The sequence below is a fragment of the Nipponia nippon genome, unplaced genomic scaffold, assembly GCF_047370975.1.
Source record: "Nipponia nippon isolate SJK-2023a ecotype South Korea unplaced genomic scaffold, ASM4737097v1 scaffold_9, whole genome shotgun sequence".
In the NCBI taxonomy this organism is placed as follows: Eukaryota; Metazoa; Chordata; class Aves; order Pelecaniformes; family Threskiornithidae; genus Nipponia; species Nipponia nippon.
Genome location: NW_028262413.1, coordinates 33,009,641 through 33,037,046, shown reverse-complemented (window position 1 = coordinate 33,037,046; position 27,406 = coordinate 33,009,641). Strand labels below are relative to the sequence as shown.

At 38.5% G+C, this 27,406-nt stretch overlaps 1 protein-coding gene and 1 long non-coding RNA gene across 3 annotated transcripts; one reads left to right on the top strand and one right to left on the bottom strand.

The window, feature by feature from the left end:
- Nucleotides 1–1,244: 1,244 nt before the first annotated feature.
- On the bottom strand, nt 1,245–27,355 carry LOC148050258 (uncharacterized). Its single transcript, XR_015701545.1, has 3 exons — nt 27,268–27,355; nt 2,539–2,638; nt 1,245–1,565 (listed from the first exon to the last, which is right to left on the bottom strand). It is a non-coding gene; the product is annotated as an uncharacterized LOC148050258 (long non-coding RNA).
- FAM81A (family with sequence similarity 81 member A) lies at nt 1,770–23,705 on the top strand. Of its 2 annotated transcripts, XM_087744897.1 has the most exons (9): nt 1,770–1,969; nt 5,787–5,854; nt 7,086–7,359; nt 8,137–8,255; nt 13,683–13,812; nt 15,032–15,138; nt 16,305–16,440; nt 16,816–17,011; nt 17,419–23,705. In XM_087744897.1, exons 2-9 carry the CDS (start codon nt 5,808–5,810, stop codon nt 17,556–17,558), a joined length of 1,149 nt encoding a protein of 382 aa, XP_087601023.1. In that variant the 5' UTR covers nt 1,770–1,969; nt 5,787–5,807; the 3' UTR covers nt 17,559–23,705. The 2 variants fall into 2 exon arrangements, with proteins under 2 accessions (XP_087601023.1, XP_087601024.1); XM_087744898.1 differs by lacking the exon at nt 5,787–5,854.
- Nucleotides 27,356–27,406: the final 51 nt, after the last annotated feature.

The window sequence follows — 27,406 nt, the reverse complement described above, 5'->3', positions numbered from 1 at the left end:
ACAGTTGAACACTCATTTTCAAGACTGCAGTAGGAGGTACAAATGTTGACATGTTTTTAAATTAAAATAACTTTAATCCATTTGTTTTAGATAACAATTTGCTTTCAAGCCCCACTCCTGTAGACATACATACTCAAGAAAACACTGAGTATCCGAGTAGTCTGCTAGCAAGAAAAATCACTAGACAGGTGCACAAAAACCACACAGGTGCACGAAGTTAGTCTAGATACTTGCCGGGTCAGAGGATACAGCTGTGTACATCAATAAACTAGAGCAAGTTCAGCAGAGGCCAGTGGGACGGTCAGGGGCTGGGGCTCAGGCTCCTGAGGAGAGGCTGGGGGAGCAGGGCTTGCTCAGCCTGATGAAAGCAGGCTTTGGGGGACCTAACAGGAGCCCCCAGTACCTATGAGGCAGTCACCAAGATGGCAAAGCCAGACTCTTCACAGTGGTGCACGGTGGGAAGACAACAACATAAATGCAAACACGAGAGGTTCAGACTAGCTATAAGGAAAACATTCTTCCCCCAGCAGCCAGTCAAGCATGGGAGCAGGCTGCCCAGAGAGGCTGGGCAGTCTCCATCCTTGGAGGCTTTCACGAGCAGGCTGGGTAAAACCCTGAACAACTGCATTTGGCCTCATCAATGACCTCGCCTGGGGCAGGAGGTTGGCCAAGTGTCCTCCTGACCTCCCATTCTAACCTGAATTATCCCACAATCCTATGACTCTCAGTTGGTTACTGTCCCATTTTGAAAGCACCTATGCGATGTTTTGTTTCTGGCCCGATCCTTTGATGTGGGAATTACTTTAAAATAAATAGGTCAATCAGAGTGTGGATTCAGACCCCGCCTCTCTTTTTACAATGGCATGTGCACGCTATAGCACTTTTATCCTTTGCATCTGCCAGATACCCAGTCCTGCAATGGTTTCCCTATACAACAGTATGGGATGTTGTATATATTTTAACCAAAAGCAGAGACAATCTGCTCTTTCAGAGTGAACTAAGCCAGTAAGTTTGTCTCCGATTTCACTTCCCCTTTCTTTACCCAAGGTGCTTGTACTGAAGTCGAACAAATGACACAAGCAGGAAACAAAAGCGAAGGCAGACACACCCTCTACGGACTTTGTTTTTCCAGTAATACTTACTCCTAGCTTATATGCCTCTGCTGTGCAAACGGACAGATAGTCTTTTTTGTGATATATGAAGCTTTACTGAAGCTACATGTTAGATCTCATTTGAAAATATAACCCGGAAATCTTACAAACAAAACTATTATTCGCTATTGATCTTAACAATCTTGTATTCTGCCAGGATTTGTTATACGCTCTGGAGAAGTCCATACTTTCAGTCACGCTCTCAGCTCTTTTGCACCATTAGAAATTGAGAGTAACTGCTGTTTTGCCACCACCAAACTTTCCGGAGGCCGACATTTGCTGGTGCGGGAGCCGCAGGCACGGCCCCTGCTCCGCGCCTCCATCGCTCATCCCCGTGCCGCAGGGAACGCGGCTGTTATTTGCGGGGTCTTTTCCCTCTCTCCTTCCCAAGGAGCGGTCACTGCTACGAAATACCTGCGAGGAAGCCAGGATTAAAAGGGGTTTGTGCTGGCGGCTGGAATATCCCCCCAAACACACGCACACTGCCCGCCCCCCCCCCCGCCCCGGGCTGCCGGCGCGGCGCTGCCCCCCGCCGAGCGCGTTCCCATGGTGACGGCGTCCTGGCAACCGCTCCCGCTCCCGCAGCCCGGCCTGCGGCGGCCGCCCCGCTCCGCGCAGCCGGGCGGGCGGAGGGCCGCCACGCCGCGGACGGACGGACGGACGGACGGACGGACGCACGCCCCGGCTGCGCAGAGGCAGTCACGACGCTTCGCAAACAGCTGCTGTGGCGGTGGCAGCGCGCTAAAGAGCGAGGCTCAGGCGGCCGCTGGGATGCAGGGGAAAGATGGGCCGCCCCGTCCTGCCCTGATCCAGCACTGGTGAGTGAGCGCAGCGCCCTGCGCCCGCCGGAGACTCTGCCCAACTCTGTCCCTCCGTGTTGCATGGCCATAGAGTGGTGTCTGCGCTGTGATGTCCTGTCAGCTGTTGTATATCCCGTGTTTCCACAACCATCGCCGCGTTTACCAATGACCCTTACACCAAGGAGTGCTGCGGCCCCTTCGGGGTCCTGGGCCTGCCTGTGTGGCAGAGCCGCGGCAATGCAGAGCGCAGCTGAGTCGGTGCATCCGCACGGCACGGCACAGGCACGGATTCCAGCTCGGAGCCCCAGTGCTGCATAGCTGCATTAGCACAACCAAGCACCTGAGCTCATCAGACCTATTTCTCAAGAGGACCCTTAGTCTGGGCTCGGAACCACGCCGGCATCGTTACCCCTCTCCCGGTGGGGACCCTCCTCCCTGCACGCCACCCCACGCTGCATACATGTTCACAAAATGTCATAGTAGTGCAGAGGGCTTTTGCAAGGCTTTGTTTCATGTGACTCACCGATACCGTTGGGTTTTGACCTATCTTTTTGCTGAGTTGCGACACAGGGACTTTTTCCACTTACTCCAAAATGTTGCCCCAAAGTGCTTCCGAGTAACACTAGGATCCTGCGGCTCCTGGCGTGGTGCTGTCATATGCTCCCTGGATAGCAACCAAAGCGGTGTCTATTTTAAGAAGAAAAGAGTGATTAAAGTGTTTGCCTAGGCAGGTATTTCAGTCTGCTTCGATTCCCCTGTGACTTGTGACAAGTCACATAGCCTCCCCCCCACCCCCTGTGCTTCACTTCCCTACCAGCAACATAAGGAAAGTAATATTTTCAGGGATAATAACGCTTTTCCTACCCCACAGGCATGTTGTGAGAATGAATGTGAAAAACGCTCGGAGGTGCACAGACATTACAGCAAGTATTAGACATAGGTTATAATGGAAGATGGAGAACTGAACACCACAGATGCGATTATCCTTCAAAACAGGAGAAATGGAGAACCCGCAGAAAATAAACATGCAAGGCAGTCTGCTGAAGTGGGGAAGGGATGCCACAGTACAAATAGCAAGGAGTGAACTTTGCACTGCTAAAAGTGTCTCTTCAGCATGTCCCATGTATGATTTTTTTTTTTTCAAACTTTTACGTCTGATGTCAGTGACCTAAAGAAACGATAAAGAAGTACCCCACGTTTGTATGGAAAAGCTGCCTTACGTATCAAGTGAACTGTTATTTTTGGCAATCAGCATACCATTTACAATTGGGAAAAATCTTTATCTCATCAATGTGACAAGGATATTTGGAATATTCAGTAAATTAAATCAATCAACCAAAGTTTACTGGGTTAACATATCATGATTTAAATTGCTATTAATAGCAGTATCAAGCAAGCGACATCATCATTAAAAAAAAATTAAGCACTTGAAGCCAATATTTCAACAGGTATCTAAGTTGATCCCAGTTTACTGCCATTAAAATTGGAGCTATGTGAAATTACACTCCTCTGAATCTAGGCATTAGAACATCTTATTTTTTCTTTTATTTTATATTTATTAGTCTAAATCACTATTAAACACACTCATAGAGAGGGAATTTGTCAGTTCTGACACCTATCTGTTATTGTTTACTGCAAATACCTTCAAACTGCAGAAAAGTTTTGTACAACTGCTGAACAAGATCTTAACACATCCCTTCTGGATGTTGGATCAGATCAAGAAATCTGATAATTGATGATGAGATATTTCAGCATGTACCAAGTGATGTGCTTAAGTTAGCAATAACAAATGAATGAGAAGTCCATCTGTGTAACTTTTGTTTCACGTGCAGAATTTCTCCAGACATTTGCATTTAGCTGCATGTCTAATGGTAGTCTGGCAGAAAAAGTAAAAGCTTCAAGGAATCCTATGCTTACTCTGCTCCAAACATTTTTTTCAATCGATAATAAATGGATACTGAAGGGCATAAGATTAAAACACTTGAGGATTTTTTTGTTTGGCTGGTTTTTGTAAGATGTATTTCACTAAGTTACTGCTAGATGTACAGGCTTCAGTATTTGTTCTTTGTTTTTCTAGGTAGCATACAGTGCTTTGCTGCAGTGATACGCATAGCTCTTCTTAAATCAGTGGGATATTCCCATGTTTATAGTTAAATTGTGTTTAAATGCTTCACTGCATCAAGATCATTAAAATGTGTTAGGGCCCAGAGGACTAAGAGTAAATGAGCTCAGATCTACTGAGAACTGGGTGCACGGTTACTGTATAACCTCGTGGTGCAGCTACGAGGGACGCCCTGCAGAGCGGTGGCATTGTTTAAAAAAAACAATTGGGAAACTACAAGTGTGAGGAACAGATTGCAGGACTGGACGTTCAGTGTCTGCGCAGGATTTTGAATGCAGAAGTCATCATAATGATACCCAGCTCTTATACCATGCTTTTTACTTATAAGCATGTAAGAAGTTAAACAAGGAGGTAGGTATCATCTCTGTCTTCTGTATAGGGAAACTGAGTCATTAGACATGGGAATAACTTGTCCAACGTCATCAGGTTCAGAGATTGAGCAAGGAATTAAAATCAGACCTTCTGAATTCCAGTCTAGTGTCATTGCTGCTCAGCAACCCAGCTTCTCTTAAAACTATTTTTTTTTCTAATTTGTAGTTTCTGAAGCACCGTGCTATAAATAGAACACACATACTGTGACAACGTTTGCTCTCTGCTTTTAGGCAGTGCTTTCATACGTTTTTAAAGCACAAACATGCTTTGCATTTTGAGATCTCAGAGGATAGTCCTATTGCTTCTTTACAATTGATATTTGACTATTTTGTTTCAATAACCCTATTTTTCTCTTTCTGTTTGTACAGCATATTGCACCGGATTTCATCAGCAATTGCAAAATTCTTTTCATACATCAGCCTTTAGTTTTCAGTGAGGATTTTAGGTTCTCAAGGAATTCAGGCTCAGGCCACGCTCATTCACGCCATCTTTATAGTTAAAAATGTTTATTTGTTTTATATAGGGTGGAATAGTTGGATTTGATCGAGGCTACCAGCTTTTTCATTAATTTAATTTCTGCCAGTGAACAAAGCTACTGAGCCAGGTACTGGTCTCACTTACAGTAAGATATCTAAAATATCTTTCTGAAGCTATTTAACAGAGCTATCCTGCTGCAACGTCTGTAACAGTCTGTCTGGCTATGTCTAAAAATTAAAAACAGAATCTATGTTCTTACCACAGAAGAATTTACTTACAACATAACGTGTGGTCATTTAGATTTGAAGACAAATTAATAAAAGACTCAGTTTTGCTAAACTATACTGATGTCTACCACATTTTATCTAGGTTTCTGACTGCCAATACTTTTACCTGAAAAACACTTTACCCCTAATAATCTGCTGTCATGAAATATTTTTTTTCATTCTCTAGCCAATACTTTCTTAAGCTTTATGATAATCCTGTAGATCGTACTTTTTTATTCATTGATGATGTCTGAGACCAGTAGACAGATTGGGGACAAGAAGTTCATTTGCCTCTGTCCTGCCAAACCAGTTCTGTGGGTCAACAGCAGATTTCAGTTTCAAGGCTGTCAACCTTGCCTTGTTCAGGAGTATCGTTTTCACTATAAAAAGCTTTTTAGCAGTTTTTAGTTTTCATTCTTTTGTTCTTTTGTATCGATTTTTATTTGCATTTATTCCATAAGCAATATTTGAACTCCAAGATCAGAGCTGTCAGCGTAATCTTGAACTTCACTTAAAGGTTCACTTAAAGCAGAAGCATTAAGTCATTTCAGTGCCAGATATAAACTATTAAATAATTCAATGTGTACTTTTTCAACAGACATAAATTATTGACCAGAAAATGGCCCAGCGAAGCCCAATCTTCCCAACTCTTGCCCCTTCTGAAAGGTACAGTTTGGAATGCAAACAATAAAATCTTCATATTGCAGAGTATTATGTGTCTCTCAGTTCCCTACATATAGTAATGCTGTGACTTGGGACTTTGGCATTAGTATGCAAAGCAAAGTGAAATACCGTAGACTCATTCAAATCATGGCCCAAATCACAATTCCTTACTCAGCTTTTACTTAACCCTTTCCCAAAGAAATGAAATAGCTTAAACTGTAACTGAGTAGAAGTCCAAGAATACTATCCTTTAGCCAGTCTTCTAATAGCATGGAATAAGTGTGAAAACTCAGAGCCAGAAGCAACCTTGGTTGGAGTCCTCATACATCTCTATCAATATCATCATGGTGAAAGTAAACTGTTAATTTGGCTCATTAACAGGAAACAACATGGAGAATACACAGTAAATAACAGAGCTCCAAAAAAGCGATCTCCTCTTTCAAAGTGGGGTTGAACGTGTATCTTCCACTTATGCTTCTGAAAATTTTCTTTATTCTTTACAGAATATAGCAGCAGGAAAAGACTGCATGCATTAGCAGCCTAATTTTTTTACTTTGAGCACCCATGAGCTCCATTGCTTTCCAAGGAAGCTATGCAGTGCAGAGCTCTCTTGAAAAATCTAGACAATTATTCAAGGTCCCCAAATATAAGCTATTTTTGGGGAAATTTTAACTTCTAAGACTATGAGAAGCTTGTAATAATTTTGGTGTCTCCTCAGTTTCTGCATTTACGTATGCTCCTGTCCAGTTCATGAGGGAACAAGCATCTGTATGGTATTACAGGATAGCTATAGAGACTGAAAAAAGGAATGGACACAAGCTACTCCTTTTTAATCTTGGTCTGTTTCCATTTAATTTGCAATATGTACCTTCTACAGTTACCGCTTTGATTAAGCCTGAAAACTGTAGAGACAAATAGCATTACTTTTGAAACTCAATAAAAGCGTTTTGAATTTGGATTCTTAATCAAATTATAGTTCCAAATTGTACTACTTTCATAATGCTAATGTCCTTTTCTTAAGATCCTATGCTTTTGTAAGCTTCCTTAAAGAGCAGGAAAAAGAGGCTGACCTGCCTTTGTAGAAGATACATACAGCAGCAAACACAGCACCCACTTATTTGTAGCAGTGGGCCCTCTCTCTGCTACTAAGATAGTATCGCACTGTCTCCAGTGGAAAGACATTGCAGAGTTTTGTGTGAGAACCTAACAATATCTGGATATTCTTCTTCACTAGACGGGTTCGAAACATAGCGCTGCATAGCCAGGCGTTGACAGCGGTCCCGTTGGCATCTGCAAGCCTGGTGGATCAGCTGGAAGACAGAATCCTAAGCCATGAGAAAACAACGGCGGCTCTTGTGGAACACGCTTTTCGCATTAAGGAGGACATTGTTTCCACTCTGCACAGAATGCAGAACAAAGGGGGGGGTGACCGGTTGGCTAGGCAACTCTTGGAAGAACATATCCGAAACATAACGGCAATAGTGAGGCAGCTTAATCGGGACATTGAGGTATGTTAAGAACTTTTCACAGGACTAATGCCATCTCAGCTACTTATCCCTTCCAATTTAGTACGTAAGTTTACCACAGGATAAGTAAAGGTCAGGCAAGTCTGAAGATCCTGTAAGCTTACAAATTGTTTTTATAACTTGAAAAACTGTTTGCAAATTACATAATTCTTTCAGTGGCTATGAAAATAGCACGGGATATTAGCATATAAACACAGAAACCTTTGTGGTACTAACAAGCTTGCTTTCAAAAGCTGCACTGGAAAACCCTGAAAAAATGAATTAATGCGACACTAATACCCAGCTCAACTTCAGTCCAAAGGCTGTGCTGTATAAACCCTAGGAAATGCTTTAGCTCTGTAATAAACTTTCTTTCACTTCCGACTCACTGGCAACACCAAATAGCCAAACCCAACTGCTCATTTTTATGACCTAATGATACGCAGATACATGACTTCACGTCTGAATTCTGCTGCAATGAGCAACAGGGGTGTGGTGGGGAAAACGGAAGGACAAAAATTAATATTTAAGTCTCCATTCCCTTGTCAAGTTATACTTTATACATATTATGGTATTTACGTGCCGATTGGACACTAAGAGTAAGAAATAATAAATGACCTAAAGGTATCTGGTTTAGTATGATACAAGACAAACCTTTTAATAAAGCAATAATAAAATGGTATCTGATGTTACTGAAACACTGAAAAATAATGAGTGACATTTTAAGTCTACATTAAATGTGACATACTGAATTTATATTTGCATATGAATGCTTTGTAGATGCTGCAGGAACAGATACGTGTCAGAGACAATCTCAGCTACGGAACGAATTCTACCCTAAAGAGTCTGGAAATGCGGCAGCTTTCTGGCTTAGGAGATCTTCGGGGAAGAGTTGCAAGGTAAAAGTCAACATGGAAGTATGTTTTGGGGACTAGCTAATGTTGTTTTAATCTTGAAGTATGAATGTTAATGATAATGGGCTGAATTCAACTTTGGCAAAATTCCCAGGATAATTTTGCTCGGTGTTTTCAAGAAAATGAATAATAATCCTTTGCATTCCAGTATTACATATTAAACTTAACAATATCACCCTTAATTCCCGAAATTCCTGAAATTAGTTTTTGATAAATTACCCCAAATTCCTTAGGAATTTGGATTTTGTTCAGCTTTAAAAAGCACTATGGTTAGACTGGTCTATCTTTGAAACAAATTAATTAGCACAATTATAAAGGCAGCATGGAACAATCTGCACTTGTAAAGAACGGAATAGTTGCACATTCTTGCATATATTTTAGAAGTAAATCTGTGCATTCAGTTATTGGTTAGCCATATTAAAAACTGCGTAGGCTACCTGACACGTAAGGAACAAAAAACTATAAAATAATAGTGGTTTTACAGGCTACTTGAAACTCCAGGTTACAATCGCGCAACTACAGAGACTTCAGGTTGTGCCATCAATGACACATTTACAAAGCCCAGTACAACATTTGCTTAAGTGTCTGTACAGTTGAACACAAAAGACAGAGCATATGTACAGCTACAGAAAAAGGCCCTAATCTGGCCTAAAGCAGCTTGGCTAATAACTTTGGTGGAATTATACTTGTCCTGAATTTGACCTATTGCCTATATTGTACAGATAATTTTTCTTTTTCGTACTTACATCTGATTAGCGTTAACCTTCAACAGCCTACAAAAATAATCAGGGAGGGATTTTCCTTGAATTATAGTTTTCTCATAAATTACTTGATCATTTGAAGTTTCCACTGTAACTTTCATAGCCCATTTTGTAAAGAATACTTTAGAGATGTTTTACATACTCATTGTTTTTTTTTGTTATGCACTATCCTTTAGTAAATAGGAATGAACTAGACAAGCTTATTTTGTCACATCAGAAAATTGATTGAAAAATACACGTACAGAGATACACACACACATATACATCTTTCTCACTGAGAAATCCCTGACAAATCTGCATGCTTAGATCTTCCTGCTTCTTTATACAGTCCACTTTGAGATCGTACTATATCCTGAGTGAGGTCCGTATTTGGAGCAACACAGTTACTGACACATTGTGAAGCAAAATGCAGTGCCTTTGCTTTCAATAACAGAACTCAAATGAATAAACACATGTCAGCATGAGCTTCACAACGGGGCCCCTTGCCTGTCCCAAGTACTTGGTATGGGGATCGGTGGTGGACTAGCACACTCTGTGCCAGGATTTCTTCCTTCATTTACTTAGGGCAACACCCTTGTACTGTGCCTGGGTTGCAATTTATGTGATAATTGTATGAGATTATACCAGTCTGCCTTATGTCAGACTCTACAATGCATGCTGGATATTTGTATTCATTATCATAAGAGAATCAGTTTATTCTCTTTTAACTGCTATCTTCTATTCAGCATTATGCTCTTTACGTAAAAATCTTCCCTGAATAAGGAAGAAAATAAGCTTCCCTTTACCAGAAATCAAGTTAAAGCAGTGTTCCATGGGAGAAAGCTATTTGCCTTTATTTACAGACGTATTCTACTTTGAAAATTAGCGTTCCTGTGAATAATGATTATAGTACTATCTGGAGATCATGGTCAAGATGGCAGTTTGTTATGCTGTTGGCACTATACAGATACTTACCAGAAACTCTCCCTGGGATAAACACTTTCTGACTACTCTAGCCAATGATGTTCCTTATATAAAATAAGCTGAACTCACCTAATATAATTTTACTTTTACATCTAGTCCTGCTAGCTTTCAGATGAGTTCAGAGAGTGAAACCTTAGAAACATGATCAAGTTACTGTGGGCTACCGACTTACTGTGCATCAGCTCTCAGCCACAGTCAAGGTGCTACTTATGGCTCAGGCTGTAGCGACAGTAGCCTAATTTAACTCCAAGGACATCATGTTTGCTCTAGGCTAGAAGTGTGCAGAGGGACGATCAGTGTGAATCAGTTTATATATGCCACATGATAGTAAATCACCTAAGTCTGAGCCTCTTGGTCCTATAATAGTTTTAGTGTCAATCTCAGGATTCTGGCCAAATTTCAGTTCCAGTAATAACGTGCATACTAAACATCCTATTTAACTTCAATATTGGAGAGAGTGGTGTTTATTTCCTAACACCAACTGTTCTGTAACATGTCAATATATCATTGAACAACTGTCTTGTTATTTCTTGAGGTTTCTGCTTTTAATGTTGAGAACAGGGATCCCTACACGCACATGCAGTTCTGAAGCACAGCTCCAAAACCATGCTACCCACAGCTCTGGAGGAGTGAGATTGAGACAGACCTCACAGTTGAGCTCACCTGCATCACAGAATCAACTAATATCCCTGACAGGAGAAGACTCAATACACACTACAGCTCATGTCTCTGGGCCATTTCTCATTAAGCATAATTCATTGATGATTTTGTAAATAATCATTACAGTGTTCACCATGAATGATACTGTACATTTTCCTAAGAATCAGCATTATTAATAACTGTAAGAAAAATATTACCTCTATTAAATTCAGTGACACATTCAGCAGAAAATTAGATAGAAGCTGATAGATCCATTAATTCAGTCTCCTGTCCCTGATGTTGGCAATTTTATATAACACAGATTTACCAATTCTATTTCTAGTGATATTAGATCATAAAACTCATGAATAGTGCCTTATCATTTATTTACAGAATAACTTGTGGACTATGATCGTTTATCTGGGAAGTTTAAATATGGCAGCCTGGTCAGAACCATAGCAGTAGCAGTCTCTAGAAGTTTCCTCATAGCTGAAACATCCAGAGAAATGGCAACTATGCATGTTCAAATTGGGCCTACTTTGCATATATAGATGATTTTTTATATACATTATAGATCTGATTCATTTCAGACACCCTGGACTCATTACATGTAGGCAGATTTTCCTACACTGCACAGAAAATGAGTCTGATGCATCTGGGATGCACTGCATTTATGAACTTCAGAAGTACAATAAATCTGCTACACTCTGGCTACTTGGTGCGTATGAGATGCACGCAATGAGGACTGATCTGGGCTCTCTGATCCAGGCTTTTCAGAATCTACCAGCTCTGCTGTTCTTGCCCAGTGGGTCCCCTGGACGTAGCAACTTGCTTTTCACTACTTGTTCTTCAGCTACCTGTCTTTCACCGAAACACTGGTATTTTAATTGAAACATCTCCTGTTATAATAAAACAGGAACATTAAAAATCTCTATGTACCATTATAGCATATTTATATAGCATCCTGTATTGGTGTAGTTCTCAGCTTTACCTAGTCCCTGGTGATACTGAATAGAGCAACCATTGTGTTTTGATTTCTTAGAGATCAAAGGCAACAAAAATACTCTTCAGTGTGCCAGAAAAATAACTACTGCTTTTGCTTACTATGACTTGGAAGGCAGTTGTTTGATAATTTCACGGCTTATATTAAACATTACTGGTTTCTAGAATTATACTGTATTCTGAAACTGAGAATAATACTTGGCACTATGAAATCTCTCCATTTATTCTTCATTTACTAATTTCACATAAATACACAGCTTGGCAATCTGAACTTTCATAAAATGTCCTCCAAAATCAAACAGTAGTAAAACAAACACATTCTAGTGCATCTTTGGCCCAAATTTCAACAGTGCATGTGTGCAACTGCACAGGAAAAACTGCACTGGGTTATTTGTATGGCCAGCTTCAGCATTTCAAACGTGAAGACAGAGAATTATTTATTGTGCATTTCTTTGTACAAAATGGTTTTATATACAGCTCTTATATTTTTAAGCTAGTAGTCTTCCTAGAAATCTTAATCTATTTCTCATTTCTTTCCTTGTGCTTTTAAGATGACCAAACCTCAAAAGTTGTTTTCAACTTCTGTCTTTATATCCATAGTCTACTGGCTTCGTCTATATAGACAGTCTGATTAAATTACCCAGGAACTTAAATCCAGTGTTCAGAAACATTTAGTTCTATTTTTAAGAAGAATTCAATTGTCATTTTAACATGAATCTATAAAGAAGTATCAAAGCAGAACTTGCAGAGGTATGGAAAATTTAGTGGGGAGTGTAGTGTGCCTTTTTTTTTTTTTTTTAAACAGGGAAAAATTCCAAACTGTAATGTGCCCTTTTGTTTAGATTGCTGATTTTCTTCCAATCCATCACGTGGTAGAAACCTGAATCAAGTGTTAGAAAGCCCATGGTTTTCCATATGTTCATCTTATTATTGCCTCTCCCCCCATTTGAAAGTTAGTGGAAGCATAGACTAAAATTATTTAATTGTTGTAAGTTTTTAATTCAAAACGTGTACTCACACAACTAATACCAGAATCTCATTCTTTGTCTGCAGCACACTAATGTTTTCTTCCAGGTCAAAACTAATCAGGTGTTTGTGAGTTTGTACAGTATATATAGCAAAGAGACTTCTCTTTGACTACTTCAATATATGGAATATTGTTCAAAAAAAAACCCCAAACATAACAGGATAAACATTCCGTAACTACAGACAGTGGAATTTAAACTTTATTCCAACTTTTTTAAAAAGGGTGCCAATTACATTATCCCTGCTGAAAAATGAAATAATTTGATTAATACATACCTGGTATGTATTACTGTAGATGAAATCCACCTGACCAAAGTATTTTTGAAATGTGGTAGAAAATGCACATATTCTATAGCACATTTATCCTGAAAATGTTACAGCATCAAAAAATGTTCCAATGTGAAGAAAGGAAACAATAATTATTATGTTCCAGGACTGCGTTTCATAGTCTTTTGTGAGACAAAACTGCCATTGCTTTGAATGACAGTTTTACCTAAATAAAAACTAATAACTGTAGAATTTGCCCCACATTGTTTACTACACATATTAATTGTACACTACTATTTCACAAATACAAATAAGAATGTAAAACTCAGAGGAACACAGCTACAATAATGAAAAAACGGTCCTCAATTATTTAGGCTTCTAATCATGTAGGCAAAATCATACACGCCTTAACAGATCTTTTGGAGTATGACAAAAATACAAGGTATTGAAATTCTGCATCTTTGCATTTCTAATGTGATTTCCCTGACTGATAACACCACAGTCTACACATATTATGTCAGTGCCAAGAAAACAGGAATGTATGTGTCAGACTATTTGACTTCTGGTCCCATTTGGGAGCAGTTTGCTGAATACTATGAGATATATCACCATTCTTACAGTCTCATAAGACATTGTTTTGCTAGACAGCCAGCAATTTCACAGAAATGCCCAGTCTGAAATGGATAATTTTAAAAGTCTGGACCTTATATTCTATTCAGCTGTTGCTCTGGTATGTCTTTATTTATTCAAACAGGTGTGATGCTGGGTTAGCCAGACTGTCTGCAGAGCATAAAATTACATATGAAAGACTTCAGAGCCTAAGTAAAGATCAACATACCTCGAAGCTGATCTTAGAATCTAAAATCAAAGAGGCAGAAATACAGGTATGGTATTTGGACCAAAAGTGATCCACGTATGGGTAAGAGTTATAGTCGAATTCACGCAGACTCCATTACTGTTAATTATTATCCTGGGACATCACAGATTTACAAATGGAGAGGTGTATCTGCTCACAGTCCTTATTAGATTGAATATTGGTACCTAGCTGCATTACTGTACTGGTCTAACTGAAAAAAGGTCCTTACTTTGCTGCCTTTAGCATGCTGTGTAGAAGGGGCTAGTATTTAAAGGCACCTGAAAGGACTCCAGGAATGAACAAGAGTCAGTGATTACTGGCCTGAATGGCTTCTTGAGGTTGGAATGTGAACATGACATGGATACTCTACAGAACTACCACAATGCAACCATTGGTGTCTCTCCTATGTTTTGGCCTTCCCAGGATGATTTTATATGTATTTGAACACAATTTTTGAAGGTCTGCAAAACAAAACTAGTTTTGGGTTCTGTGAATCCATTAATCTGTCTGTCAGGTTTCTCTTCCGTTGGGTATAACAATGGAAATGAGCACTAGATACAAGAGACTTATGACATTAAGGAAAAAAGATTCTTCATCTCTCCATCTCAAGGCCTTCCCATTTTCTTGGGCAACAAAAGTATTTTACATCTTCGTTTTGCAGTAGGTAAATGGTTAAAATCCACTTTACCTTTCACAGAAGGCTCAATATAGTCTATTAGCATGCCAGCATGCTAGGAACATATTGCCATGAATCTTGTAAAACAGAACAGTGTGTTTTGTAAAACTGGGATGATTGTTTTGGTGAGAAATATTTTCTGTTAATAATGACCTACCCCAGTTAAATCCAGCACTTTTACCACTGCAGTAGCCATTATACATGAAGGGTTGAAGAATACCACTCAGTATTGGTAGAGTGCTTTGCCATTCATTTACTCTGCTTCCGTGACAACACGGAGATGTACAGATCGTGTAAATTCAGCCGTCTCAAGGCGGGGAGCAGGCAGACGCTTTCAAGGCAAGACTGTTCAAATTACTTATGGCTGAAAAACTATGGTTTTCACAATGTTGATACTTTCATCTTGTGAGATATATTTTTCACGATAAAGTGAAATGTGCAAATTCAGTAATTTTTGACATGTCAGCAAAAATGGCCCTTCTTTAAGATCTCCTCTACTGCATGAAAACGTCCCAAATGAGACTGTGATGAAATGCTGTTGAAAAAGAGTAAATTCTGAATTTTGTTTCAGATTTCTCATCTTCTGAGCAGAGTAGAGCAATCAATAATGCAACAAGAAGCAAAGCTGAAAATTGCCTACAAAGAGAGCAACCAACAGCTCCACCTTCTGGATACGAAGTGAGTGCCTGGGAAACCTTACTGCTGCCATGCACCTTGGAAGACAGGGCCTCAATTTTCCAAGTTTGACTGTTGTAATCTTCCGGTCTACAAAAGCCTGAACCTGTTTCAATATGTATGTGTGCTCAACAGATATCACAAAAGCACAATGGTCTGTCAAGTGGGACTCACTTTCAACAGTTATTCTGCCCCTAATGTGGTTAGGCAATTTTGAAAAGCCCATTAAGTCCTAGTCAAATATTCAGGCAGAACTTGTAGTAAAGAACACAACTAAGGATTTCTGTAAGAGTGCCCTGGTACCTTTTTGCAAGAACTGTACAAAGCAACAAATGCTGGAGGTGGCTGTTGACAGCAGGGCAGAAAGTTCAACTCAAGCAACTAAGAAGCAAGGCACAGCATTCACAAACGGTTATTGCTTTAAAATTGGCTTCAAAAACAAATATATAACTCAAATACCTAATTTATTAATGATAAGCTATTCTGCTACTACTAGACATTATATAGGGATATATTCAATTCAGATATTAAGCTCATCTCCAGGCATTTCACTCAGTGCCAATCCTGGCTTAAGCCATCCGTATCCTTACTGCTTATTGCCATCCTCATGCAATCCCATTAATTACATCAGTAAAAATATTTGTAAGCCAGATGAAAGAATACATCCAGATTTCAAATATTCACTGGAAAAAGACTGTCTAAGAAAACAGTTTCACTAGCACAACTGGTTGGCATAAACTTGAGGTGGGTATAGGCAATGTAAGTGGGACTATGTGAACTGGCATTGCCACTAAAATAAATGGTTACCAAATCTTTGCTCAGGTTTAAGACCTATGGACACACAGATTATAATCTGAATGGATGACCATATTCTGTTTTCAATGCTGCAAAGAATTTGCATCTACTATGCCTCAAAATGTTGTGATGTGTTTTGTATAAATAACTGCTATTTTGTTGGGCTCTTTATTTTCTAAGACAGTGCTGACTTATGCAGTTTAGTAGCCTTAAAGTTCAAAGATTCACCTTAATATGGTATCAAGAATGTATTAAATTGTCATTAATTTTTTTTTTTTTTTTTTTTTTTTACGAACATGATCATAAAAAAGTCACTGCTGAATGACCAGAAGTTCTGCTCTTTTGTTATCTGCTAATTTCTATTATGCTCTTAGATTAAAAAATGCTATTGAGGAACTCAGCAGCCAGATTTTGTCTGCACGTAGCTGGTTGGAACAGGAACATGAAAGGATTGAAAAAGAGCTTGTGCAAAAAATTGACCAACTTTCATTGACTTTTAAGGAAAACACTGTAAGTTTCGTTAAAATGTCCTACTTCTCAGGAAGTATTCAAAAGCATTATTAATAATTAAGATGATGTAACTGAGGTATTATTTGAGTGAGATTTTCAGATTTCCTCAATATTTGTATAACTCTCTTCATTGATGTCAAGTATAACATCCCCACAGCCCGAGAGTCTTCAAATAAATTTGATCACTTCTAAATAGATCAGTATTTTAGCCTGCAGTAATCAAGTCAGTTTAAACCATTTTATAAAAATTATAATTCCTCACACCTTTGCATTTCACATAAGAGATGATTAATCAATATCTATTGCATATTTGGGAAAGACCACTGTAATTTCATATACAGAGTAAATCATTAAAATTCTTTTTCCTGGCTCCAGGAAATGAATGAAAGAGCTATAGAGATGAAGTTCAACCAAATGGCAGAGAAAATTGACAAAATAGAAGAAATACAGAAGATAACCATGGAAGCACATGAAGCAAAACAGACTGAAGAAAAGATAAATATTCGCATTGGCAAACTTCAAAATGAGATTAATGAAGATATAAAAGAAATGAAAGCTGAAGTTAATGCTGGTAGGACCATAGCTCTTTATTCTGAATTGTGGTAACAATGATCGACCTATAATAATATGCAAAATGCCTTTGCTTGTATTGAAGTACTTCAAAGACTTTTGGGCCAGATATAATGGCTAGACCTGTGGCATTAACAACAATTTTCACTAAGTGTGAAATTCACAGCAACAAGAGGTGACATCTTACTAGCTTAGAAGTGGTCTCCCCAGAGCATACATAGGTATGGCCTGGCTGTGACCACAGGCATTTTTGCCATCAGCACACAATTACAGTCCTATTTTTCTTCAGAACTTTTGCTGTCTTCCTAGCGTAAGGCAGAGCGTTATGGTAGGAAGCGCATTCTGATAGTAAGTATGCGATACTCTTGCTTTTGATTATGAACTAATTTAATTCTCACCTGCAATTAGGATTTGCAGCTATCTATGAGAGCATTGGGTCTCTACGGCAAGTTCTAGAAGCAAAAATGAAGCTGGACAGAGATGAACTACAGAAGCAGATCCACCAAATGAAGCAGGAGGTTCCAACATGGGGAGAGGCTGGACCATGACTGCAAGATTTTGTCTGAGAGATTAATGTTTACCTGGCTAAACAGGCAGACTATAATCTTGTTCTAGTCTGTAATCCAAATTCAATGCATGTACCAAATGACATGCTGCCGTTGCACAGGTCCGTATGTTTACTTGAAGCGGTAAATGCAAGCTCTTCATATATCAACTGACAACAAGCTTTTACGAGATGAGGTGCTGATTTGCCACTGCACTACTCTAGTTGCTCTCAGGAGATTAACCATTGTGGAAGACTGGAGTAATATATTGGTGAAGCTGGCACCTAATTTGCTAAAGGCATTTCAGTGCTCCCCAGTTTCATAGGCTTGATCAGGCAGGTATAAGCTTATATATATAAAAGCACCTGCACACACACCCCTTTTTTTAAAAAAAAAAAAAAGTTGATATCATTTGTTTAATATCATTTTGGCAAGGTTCTTCACCTTGATACAAATTACTTAATCAAAGTCAACAGACATTTTTACAGTGACTTTGTCTATTATTGACTTCCTGGGGAGACAGAATTGGCACTAAACAGACCAATTTTCAAAATCTAGATACCATCAGAAAATCTTCGTTTAGTTTTGCAAATATCCTCTGTGCGTGTGTGTGTAAACTAAGTTGTGCTATATAATGTAGTTGTAGACTAAGATGATTAATGAACAACGTAAGAAACTTGACTCACGTGGTCTTAAGTATTGTGACCTTTTTAAATTAATAACCATGTGGAGCTGAGACAAGGTAAAAGATGTATATAGAGTATTTTATAACTGGTCATGTGTTCCTGTGACTTGTTTCATTATATTGGTAAAAACTTTGAAAGGTTTGAAAACGAAAGAGAAGGTGATCATCTAACATAGTCTGGAGAACTTAATGTAAAATAAAATGCAGTTTATGATCTGCTTAGAAATGTTTATTGAAGTAAAACAACTGACTCTTCAAATTTAAGTAGACTTTAATAATTTAGTAGATTCAAATTGCTAATTGCATTCACAGTATTTCCAAATAATAATAGTGCTTATTTCCATTCCTGGAACAGATTACATATGGAAAGTCAGCACCCATATGACATATTAACCTAGACAGTAGAATATATATATGTTGATTTTATATCTTCATTCATAGCTTGATATTGCTCCTCATGTTTGTAAGTCATGCAGGATTGAGCACTCATGAAGAATAAAAGACTTCATCTAGTAGCCTATTAATTTATGCTATTAACAGTAATTAATATACAAAAATACTATTAATTTACACAAGCATTACTGTTAATGTAAATAAATTAATAGGATGTCTCTGCACTGTCTTTAATGGACCTTTCTTTCGGCCAGTATTGCAAAACCATATTCCTATTTGGAAAAAAAAAAAAAAAAAAAAAAATATCAGTGGCCAATTTCTCATCATTTCCATGAAAGAAGGTTTGGTCCACAGAGTCATCATCATAAAAAAAAAAAAAAAAAAAAAAAAAAAAAAGCTCCAAAACCAAACTCATTAACTTCAGTAGGACAGTGTAGTGTGTAAAAATGAAGAAAACGCATACATCTTTACAGGACTATCACCTAAGTTTATATTCATTTCCTATATAGATGAAAGTAATTTAAGGTATCAAAGATACATAAAGTTTTTGCAACTCTGGCTTCCAATGCTCTCTGATAACAAAACTGCCTCCGTTATTCCTGTTTTTTATCATCCATGTGCTGTGAAATATATTTACAATGGCAGCTAAGGGGAAAGCCCAGTTCACTAAAAGGGGACAATGAAATGCTTGCAGATAATTCTTAAGAATTGTCTTTAAAATTCATTCTTTCTTCATGTCTGTATTCTTATCTATTCTTAAGTATTTAGCCATGTGCAGTGGAAAAGCTATCACTGGTGTTTTACTAAAAAAAGAAAAGAACAAAGAAAGAAGCAAAAAGAGACGGAACAAAAACCCAACAATTTTTTTCTTCTGTAATTGGAAATTTGTACTTGAGAGAATCTGGTATGCTATGAAGAGTATACAAGGAATCAGAGAAACAATTTATATAGTACTTTAATAAAATGTTTCTCTTGTAAAAATCTCGTGTGATTCATCCAGGTATAAAACAACACATAAAACCCTATCCAATTTTACTTTTGTTGTTTTGAAAATATTTTTTCCTAAATCTCAGCTAAAGCAAATAACTAAAAGCCCAAATAAAACACTATTGAAATGTGAGCTACTGTCAAGCAGTGCCTTCAAACTATATAAAGTGCTATGTGGAGGGAGGCACAGGTTACAAGGACTCGTATGCTGGGAAGAGACAGACAGAAATGGTGAGCTAGGCCTAGATGTACACATGGACACACACAAGTGTAGCCTGTCCATTGTCCATCCTTTTCGCAGAGTGCTCTAACTAGTCAGTTATGAAAGTAAGTCACATACTCCAGCCCAAGAGGGCTCTGCAAAAAAAAAAAAAAGAGGAAAAGCCAGAATAGCAAAAAGTAATATGAAGAAAGATTGAAAAATCTGGAGAAGTAACAGAGAAAAAGAGTACGTCAGAAGAGTGGAGCGATGGAACGGTAGCTGCATGGGCAAAGGCAAGGAAGAGGAGCTATCTGATGATGAAGCACAGAACAGGTTTGAAGATTTTGGAGAGAGCTGAAAATGACAAACAATAATATATTTGATACAAAACACAGAATGCACAAGGATGGGCACGTTAATTGATTTGTCACAGCTCATGTTCCCTACTTGCCTGCTGCACTTTACTCTGCTCAAACAGCTGGAAAAATAATTTTTTTTGTTTTGTCTTCCCTTCAGTTAATTTTTTTTTTTTTAAAGTTTTCTGTACAAGATAGGTCAACAATGTCTTGCCTGCATAGTCTACCAGGGAGTGCTCATATCCGATAAGTAACAGCTGAGTTCTTCAAGGGAGAATTAGAGTCCCTATGTCTTTCAATCCTCTTAAAGTTGTATGGCAAAATCCTCTCCTCTGAAACAGCATGCCCCCAGGGGAATTACTGTGTAGCCAGGAGGACAGTATTACAGACACTATGGTCGATAAAAGCTTGATTTTGCAAAGCAGAAACTGATTCTGAAAACTGACCTGCAGAGATCCTGTAAAACCAAATAGAAGGAAATAGCTGTGCCTGAAAGTGGAGCTGCCCTTTTATTTTTTCTTCCCATCCTGGTCTCCAGTGGCATTCCTGTGTGCCAGTCCTTCAGGGATACAGAGGCCTTTTGATAATGGAAGTAATGTGCTTTCTTTGTTCAACATAAGTACTCCTGCTATGAGTCACTATCTGTATGGCACCTAACACAGGTCTGCCAGAGCCCACAAATGGAAAAAGGAGTGAGAAGAGGCAGTGTTTTTCTGGATGACACTCAAGCAAGCAGAGTAAGACTTAGTGTATTTGGGAAAGTATAATATTGAATATACACAAAATACTACTTAAAACACAAAGTACACTGACATAACCATAAACTCACTGAAGGAGGGACTGGGAGAAGCCTTGGCAAGTCACCTGCTCTATCTCTCAGCTTCAAGATAGGGCCAACTCTACCTAAAATATTTGTCATAGACACTGGTCTAACCTGCTTACAGAAATCTTTCAAGAATAAACCGTTGACTAATGCAGTCTATTCCAACGCTTAAAGAACACTGCCTCACCACCCAAACACCTAACCTAAATGGCCTCTTGAAAGGACGAGACATAATGGGCTTAAATTTCAAGCAGAGAGGACACAAAACCTAACTTATTACACTCTTCCCTGCATGTCTATTAATTTTTTTAAAACAATCTGTATTTTACAGAAGTTTCACAGGGATCTTTGACCAATATTACTTAATTTGATCTTTGACCAATATTTCTTTGACCAACATTTCTTACTTCTTTTCTCCTTCCTACATCCCTAAAAAAAAACCCAAACCAACAAAAAATCACCACCACCAAAAGACAAAAATAGCCAAAAGCAGACCACTTCCTCTCATGAAGTTTTAAAATCTTTCTTTTCTCAGCTATTTAGCATGCATGAGGCTTCAACCACCTGCAGTGGGCAGACCATAGTATTCAGTCAACTATGTTGCCTGAATGACGTAGCAAGTGTCAAAGGATAAACTCATTAAATTTTTTTTAACTGGGGTACATGCCTTTTACATTAGCATGTGATAACACAGTAGAACTATAGGGCTGTGAAAGACTTAACTGGAAACAGAATTATGTCAGTAGTTACAGAGCAACTGTGTTATTTAGACTCATTAAGCAAACCAAAGTAATGATGCAAGTAAGAAGTTAAAAGGATGATCTTAACTTCAACATTAGTTGCTTATGTAGTAGTTTTATATTGTGGATATTTTGTCATTACATACCGATATAGTTCAGTGGACAGTTTCCACGTTAGAGAAAAATGGTATGACAGATAATGGACAGCAGTATACTCCTGTAACATCAATTTAAACTGAAATGTAATATTTTCCTCTTTTCTCAATTTCTACGTTTCCCTGCTCTACCTTCCCAAGTATTTAGCCATCAGGGTCAGAGAGTGTTCTCTGTGTGTTAGAATTAAAGTGCTCATTAGACATGTATTCCAGTAATGGAAGCATCTAATGAGAGACGCAGGACAAATTGATGAAGCCCTCCTATGTGTAGATGAGGGATTCCTCCTATGGTACTCCCCATGGTGTAAGAAATTCACAGGCAAATTTGAAAGAAAACAATAATGGAAACTCGGTGCAAATCGTCTATTGAATTGGCCACAGGATGTCACTGTTACTCTTGGCAAGTAACAGAAGATGCTCAATATATCTGTGTGATCCATAAATGCTGCAATACTACTGAGATGGGTCTGGAAGTGTTTAACAATATTATGCATTTTGACAAAAGAAAAAAAAAAAAAAAAGATCATTCTAAAGACATCACTAAAAATTTCAACAAAGGCATATGTTTAGTTAAACAAAATCTTTGAGGGTGATTGTGATGGTCCTTTAGACAATGTGCAAGGAATGCTGAGTTGGGACCAAAGCTCTCTGCTACCTTTTCTGTCAGCAGAACTTTGGTCAACACAAAGCATAAAAACCCCAAACTCCCAAACCCGGAAAAAATTCAGGGGCAGTTCTTCTAAAGCATAAAATCTTAAATCAAGCAAAGCTCAAAGAGCAACGTGCATTTCACATTGATCGTCCCAGCAGCTGCTGCAGACATGCAGAAGAGGTTCCTCTCCCAGCACTGCCTCCCCCTCCAAGACTGACTTTGGCTGAAAGACCACAGGATCTGAACAGTTACTACCAAATGAAGCTCTGGGCCTAGCACAACAAGCTGCTCTCAATCCATGCAAGGATTATCTTGACAAATAATACAGTGGAATAGCCTCAAACGTTGCAAAATATGTTGGAGAGCCATAACATTTGCTGGCCTAGGTCAGTGAAAAAATGTTTAGAGCTCAGCAGAGTACCAGTGATGTATACCAAACCAGGATCTAGTTTAAGAAGAAAACTGAAGTAGTAATTGTCATAATACAAAAAGCCTGAACTGTATGAGAAGGTGAGTAGGAATCGCTGGTGAGAGAGGAGAGACTTGCTTCTTGTAGAGTGACAGGAATGAAAATAACATGCATCATGCACTGCTGCACATACTCCAAACAGTTACTCTCATTAAATCTAACTTCAGTTTCTGCTAAGGGTCATTTTTCAAATGCCATTGCAGTAAACAGACTTCCATTACATGCAACTGAAGTTGAAGCAGACTATAAATGAAGACAGATTTTGCTGACTTTGCCATCTCATTCTTGTGCTACCATTTCCTGGTGATGTCAGGACTGCGAGGTAGGCTTCCACTTTGCTAGGTGGCCTTTGTGATCTTGCTAGCTTCATTGAGAATAACTTAAAGGGTTCAATAATTGTATACTAGACTATACATATGTCTGCATATATAACACTGAATTTCCATGTTGTGCCATGCTCTTTTCTTCTCTACTAGCTTTGAGAATTGTAATTTCAGTACAAGTATCTTATATTTTATAAACCATGAAATTCTAGGAAGGTATAACAACTCAATGCAGAGCTTTTAAAATGCAAATAACTGAAAATGATAGAAGTTAAAACATATTTTATGCTACTGCCATGCTTTGAAAAGATAAATTCTAACCTGTTTACTACTATAAATAATAAACCTTATTTACTTCACAAAGATCTTATGGGGATTGATCACTTTGTATCTTACACAAGTTTGAATATGTGAAGCGCTGTGACCCAATTCCACATATACTTTCCTTTGTGAGATTAATGTCCCTAAAATGAATGTGACAGCTTACAGCGTATAGTAAACTGCTTGCTTACCTCTTTGCATGTATAATGTTTTATGCTGCAAAACAAAAGGGATTGCTGGTCTCTGGTATGGTCTCGTATCTTGCCACATTAATAGCAAAATCTCAACCATTACTTAACATTTTGGGTTTCCATTTATCATGGACTAATAAGACAAAAAATGAATAGTGCAATTTTATCAACATTTATTTGTAGTAATGTATCTCCATTATCCAGAGTGAGGGGAGACTAGGAAAATCCAAATAATACTGACACCATGAGACAGAGCACAGTGGCGGGATACTGGATCTCCCGATTGATTTTGGGCTAGTTTGGGTCCATTATCTATAGCTTTGTGCCCTTTACTTCAGTAAACCACCTAGTGGTAAATTGATTATTTACATGCACTAGGTTGCCCTGGACGTAGTAACTCCCACACCATGTTAAATTCAAAAAATAATGAGGAAAAAGTGAGGAAGGAATTGAATATTATTCTGTCCCTGAGGCCCTACTGCCACCTGATGTCACTATTCTTGTCAGGTAAAGGCAGGCAGGCAGGCTGCATGTCTGCAAGAACTGACAGCTCTGGAAAGGATTTCAGCAGGTAGGAAGCACTTAGGGAAGTCATACAAATTATTTCAATGAAAGTCAAAAGATCAAGCCTTATGGACAGCAGTTGTTAAGACAAACCCATTAACCAAGGCAAAACCAGAGATTCAGTTAAGTGTGTGTCTCCCTGTGGTCTGCTGGGGACAGGCTGGGACTGCCTGACCCCTCTGTGCACACGAACGGGCAGGAACTCCACATGGCAAATGCCGCATCAGGGAAAAAAGCCCTCCTCCACCTGCGCTACTACAACTTGGTTTCCAATAAAGCATAGTAAAACAGGAGAAGCTCCATAAATAAGAAGATAGTAATCTGACACACAAGATCTAAGCCCAAGCAGAGACCAAAGACCTTCAGACATTTCAGGATGACTGTGAAGCTCTTCCTACTTGTCACTGGCCCCAAAAAGAGTCCTTGTCAAGCTGATGGGGAACAACTGAGGATTCAAGGCAAGACTTAAACAACAGGGACAGGAATGGAATCACCTATACTACAGCAAGGTAATCATCTGTGTTTGCATCTGGCAAGGGCAATAGAATATTATGGTATTAAAAACAGAACAGCAAGATTTTCTCTAAGAAGATATTTTAATCATCATTCAGAAGTTTAAGAAGGAGAAATAAATAAAATGCCTTTTGCTTCATGAGTGGTCAGAGAAACAAGTAAAGGCCTGTTGGAACAGCAGCAGAGGGTCTGACTCTCAGGGTCTTCTCAGCCCAAGGCCATGTAGCATGATTAATTGCAAATGATAAACAAGCTCAATTGTTATTTATATTCTTGCTCACAGAAGCATGTAGTGGTTAATACTGAAATATCTACATGTATTTGTATGTGGCATCTAAAATACATCCTATATTTTGCATCTAAACAAATCTGCAGCTTCATGCATGATGAACTTGGTTTTCACGTGAGTATACGACATATTTTAAATACTTGGCTCATGTGCAATGCATCAGACACTTTTCTGTGACTGTGGCTTCAATTATACTATTAGCCAATACCCCAGAGTCCCAGAAGAGTTTGTATTCATGCTAAGGCTTCTTTTGACAACCTACTATCAGGCAAATCACTATCTTTGTGCAAGGTACCAAAAGAAAAAAAAAAAAAAACAAACGTGCCTATAGAGGCATTAATGCAGTTAGTGCAAGAGAGAAAATGAGAAAGTGTAAACAACTACAAGCAATGCAATGGTCTAGTTCTTGCAAACTGTGACCAATTTGAGCTCCTAGTTTGGTACCGATAGAAAACAAAACCATTGCAAGATAGTGTTCCAGACAAGTAAAGGCCTGTCTTTCTGTGCTGACTTATTTCCTTCACTCAAGGCAATTAAATTAGTATATTAATGGAGTCTGGTTATCTATCATCTTTAATTCACCCACTACTGAACCTGATGGTTTCAAATTCCCAGAAGCTGAAGGACCCTTTGTAAACAGATGTTCTTGCTGCACACTAGTTATGTCTAAGCACACCAATACCATTTTGTTGTATAATAAAATAATTATCCATTTTACAATATCCTTGTTAGATAGGGATTATAACAATTCAAGTTAGAGGAAATGGCACACCATTAATTTAAGTCTTCTCTCCAGATTTCACAGCAAAGCTATGACACAGCAAGTAGGTAATGGTCGCTGCTAGTTCCTGCTTACCAGTATTAACCTTCCTCAAACATCAAACTTTCAATTATAGCATGGCAGTAACTAAATGCTATTTATACAAAGCTTGCAGCTTGAGCGTTTTATAAATGAGTATGTGGGAAGCATTGTGAAATACCACCTGATAGTTAATATTTAAATTGCTGCTCGTTTACACTTTAGACAAGTTTCATGGCTGCTAGTTGCAAATAATTTCCAAGCCCAGAATTCAGTGATTCACTTCAAGAATTTTTATAAATAGCACTATGTCAAAAAAAACCCAAACAAACCAACAAACAAACAAACAAAAAACTTACGACAGGAAATATTCTGTCTGCCAGGTGAAAGAATTGTTTTTAAAGACAGTAATTTTTTTTTTATATACCTATCGAAAGAACAGGTTCTTTGGTCTGTCTTACGAAAAAAGTATTCAGGAAGAGAAATGCTTCTGTGCCAGATGCCTAAACCTTACAGAAGTCCCTCAGAAATGTCAGGAAAATGATTCTACATAGGATAATCTGCAGTTTGAAATAACACGAAAGATATTACTGCCTTAGCAATGGCATCATTTACTTTAACTAGTGATGGATTATGTCATACACATAGACATGCCTTGTAATTAAGACTCAATTCCACCAGTACTACAAGCATCAATTTAAATGATCATACTCATTTTTCCTAATGAATTGAATTCTTTGCTATGAGGTACTCTAGACAGATAGGACACGGATGCCTTTAGCACACATGGAGACAGAGAAACACATTTAAGCCCTGCACACATTCCCAGTACTTCTGCACTGCTTTGCCTTGGGGGCTCTCTGCCCACATACTGCTCTTCACAGAGCCCACTCCAAGTTTTCCACATGTATCTACTAGACACCTGAATGAAACTGGGGACCTTGCAGGTTAGCACTGCAGCTTTGTATGAAAAAGGGGTCTTTTCATTAGCTCCTGGTCACTAAAGCAATGGACTTTCAGTTAAATTACATAGCTCAAGGTAACATTGGAAAGACATAGTTAAGTCTTGCAGGCCTAAGAAAGCGGAGATTCAGAAGCAGAGTTCTGCTGAATATTTTATCATACTTCATTTCAATCCTATTTTATTTCAATCCTATTTTGTTTCAATCTAATGGACTTTTCCTAAAGGAAGACTCTCTAGAATCATGTGACTCTAGAAAGATGTTCAAAGAGAAAAATTCAAAACTTACCTGGCTGTCATCTTCTTCCAACTTGCTTTGTGTCTCAGCCTCATCAGTTTGACAATGATACTCTCGTTTTCTTCATGGTCTATGCAGTCCCTTTTGAATAAATTGGATGCATTGAAAATATCTCAATAATATTCACTGG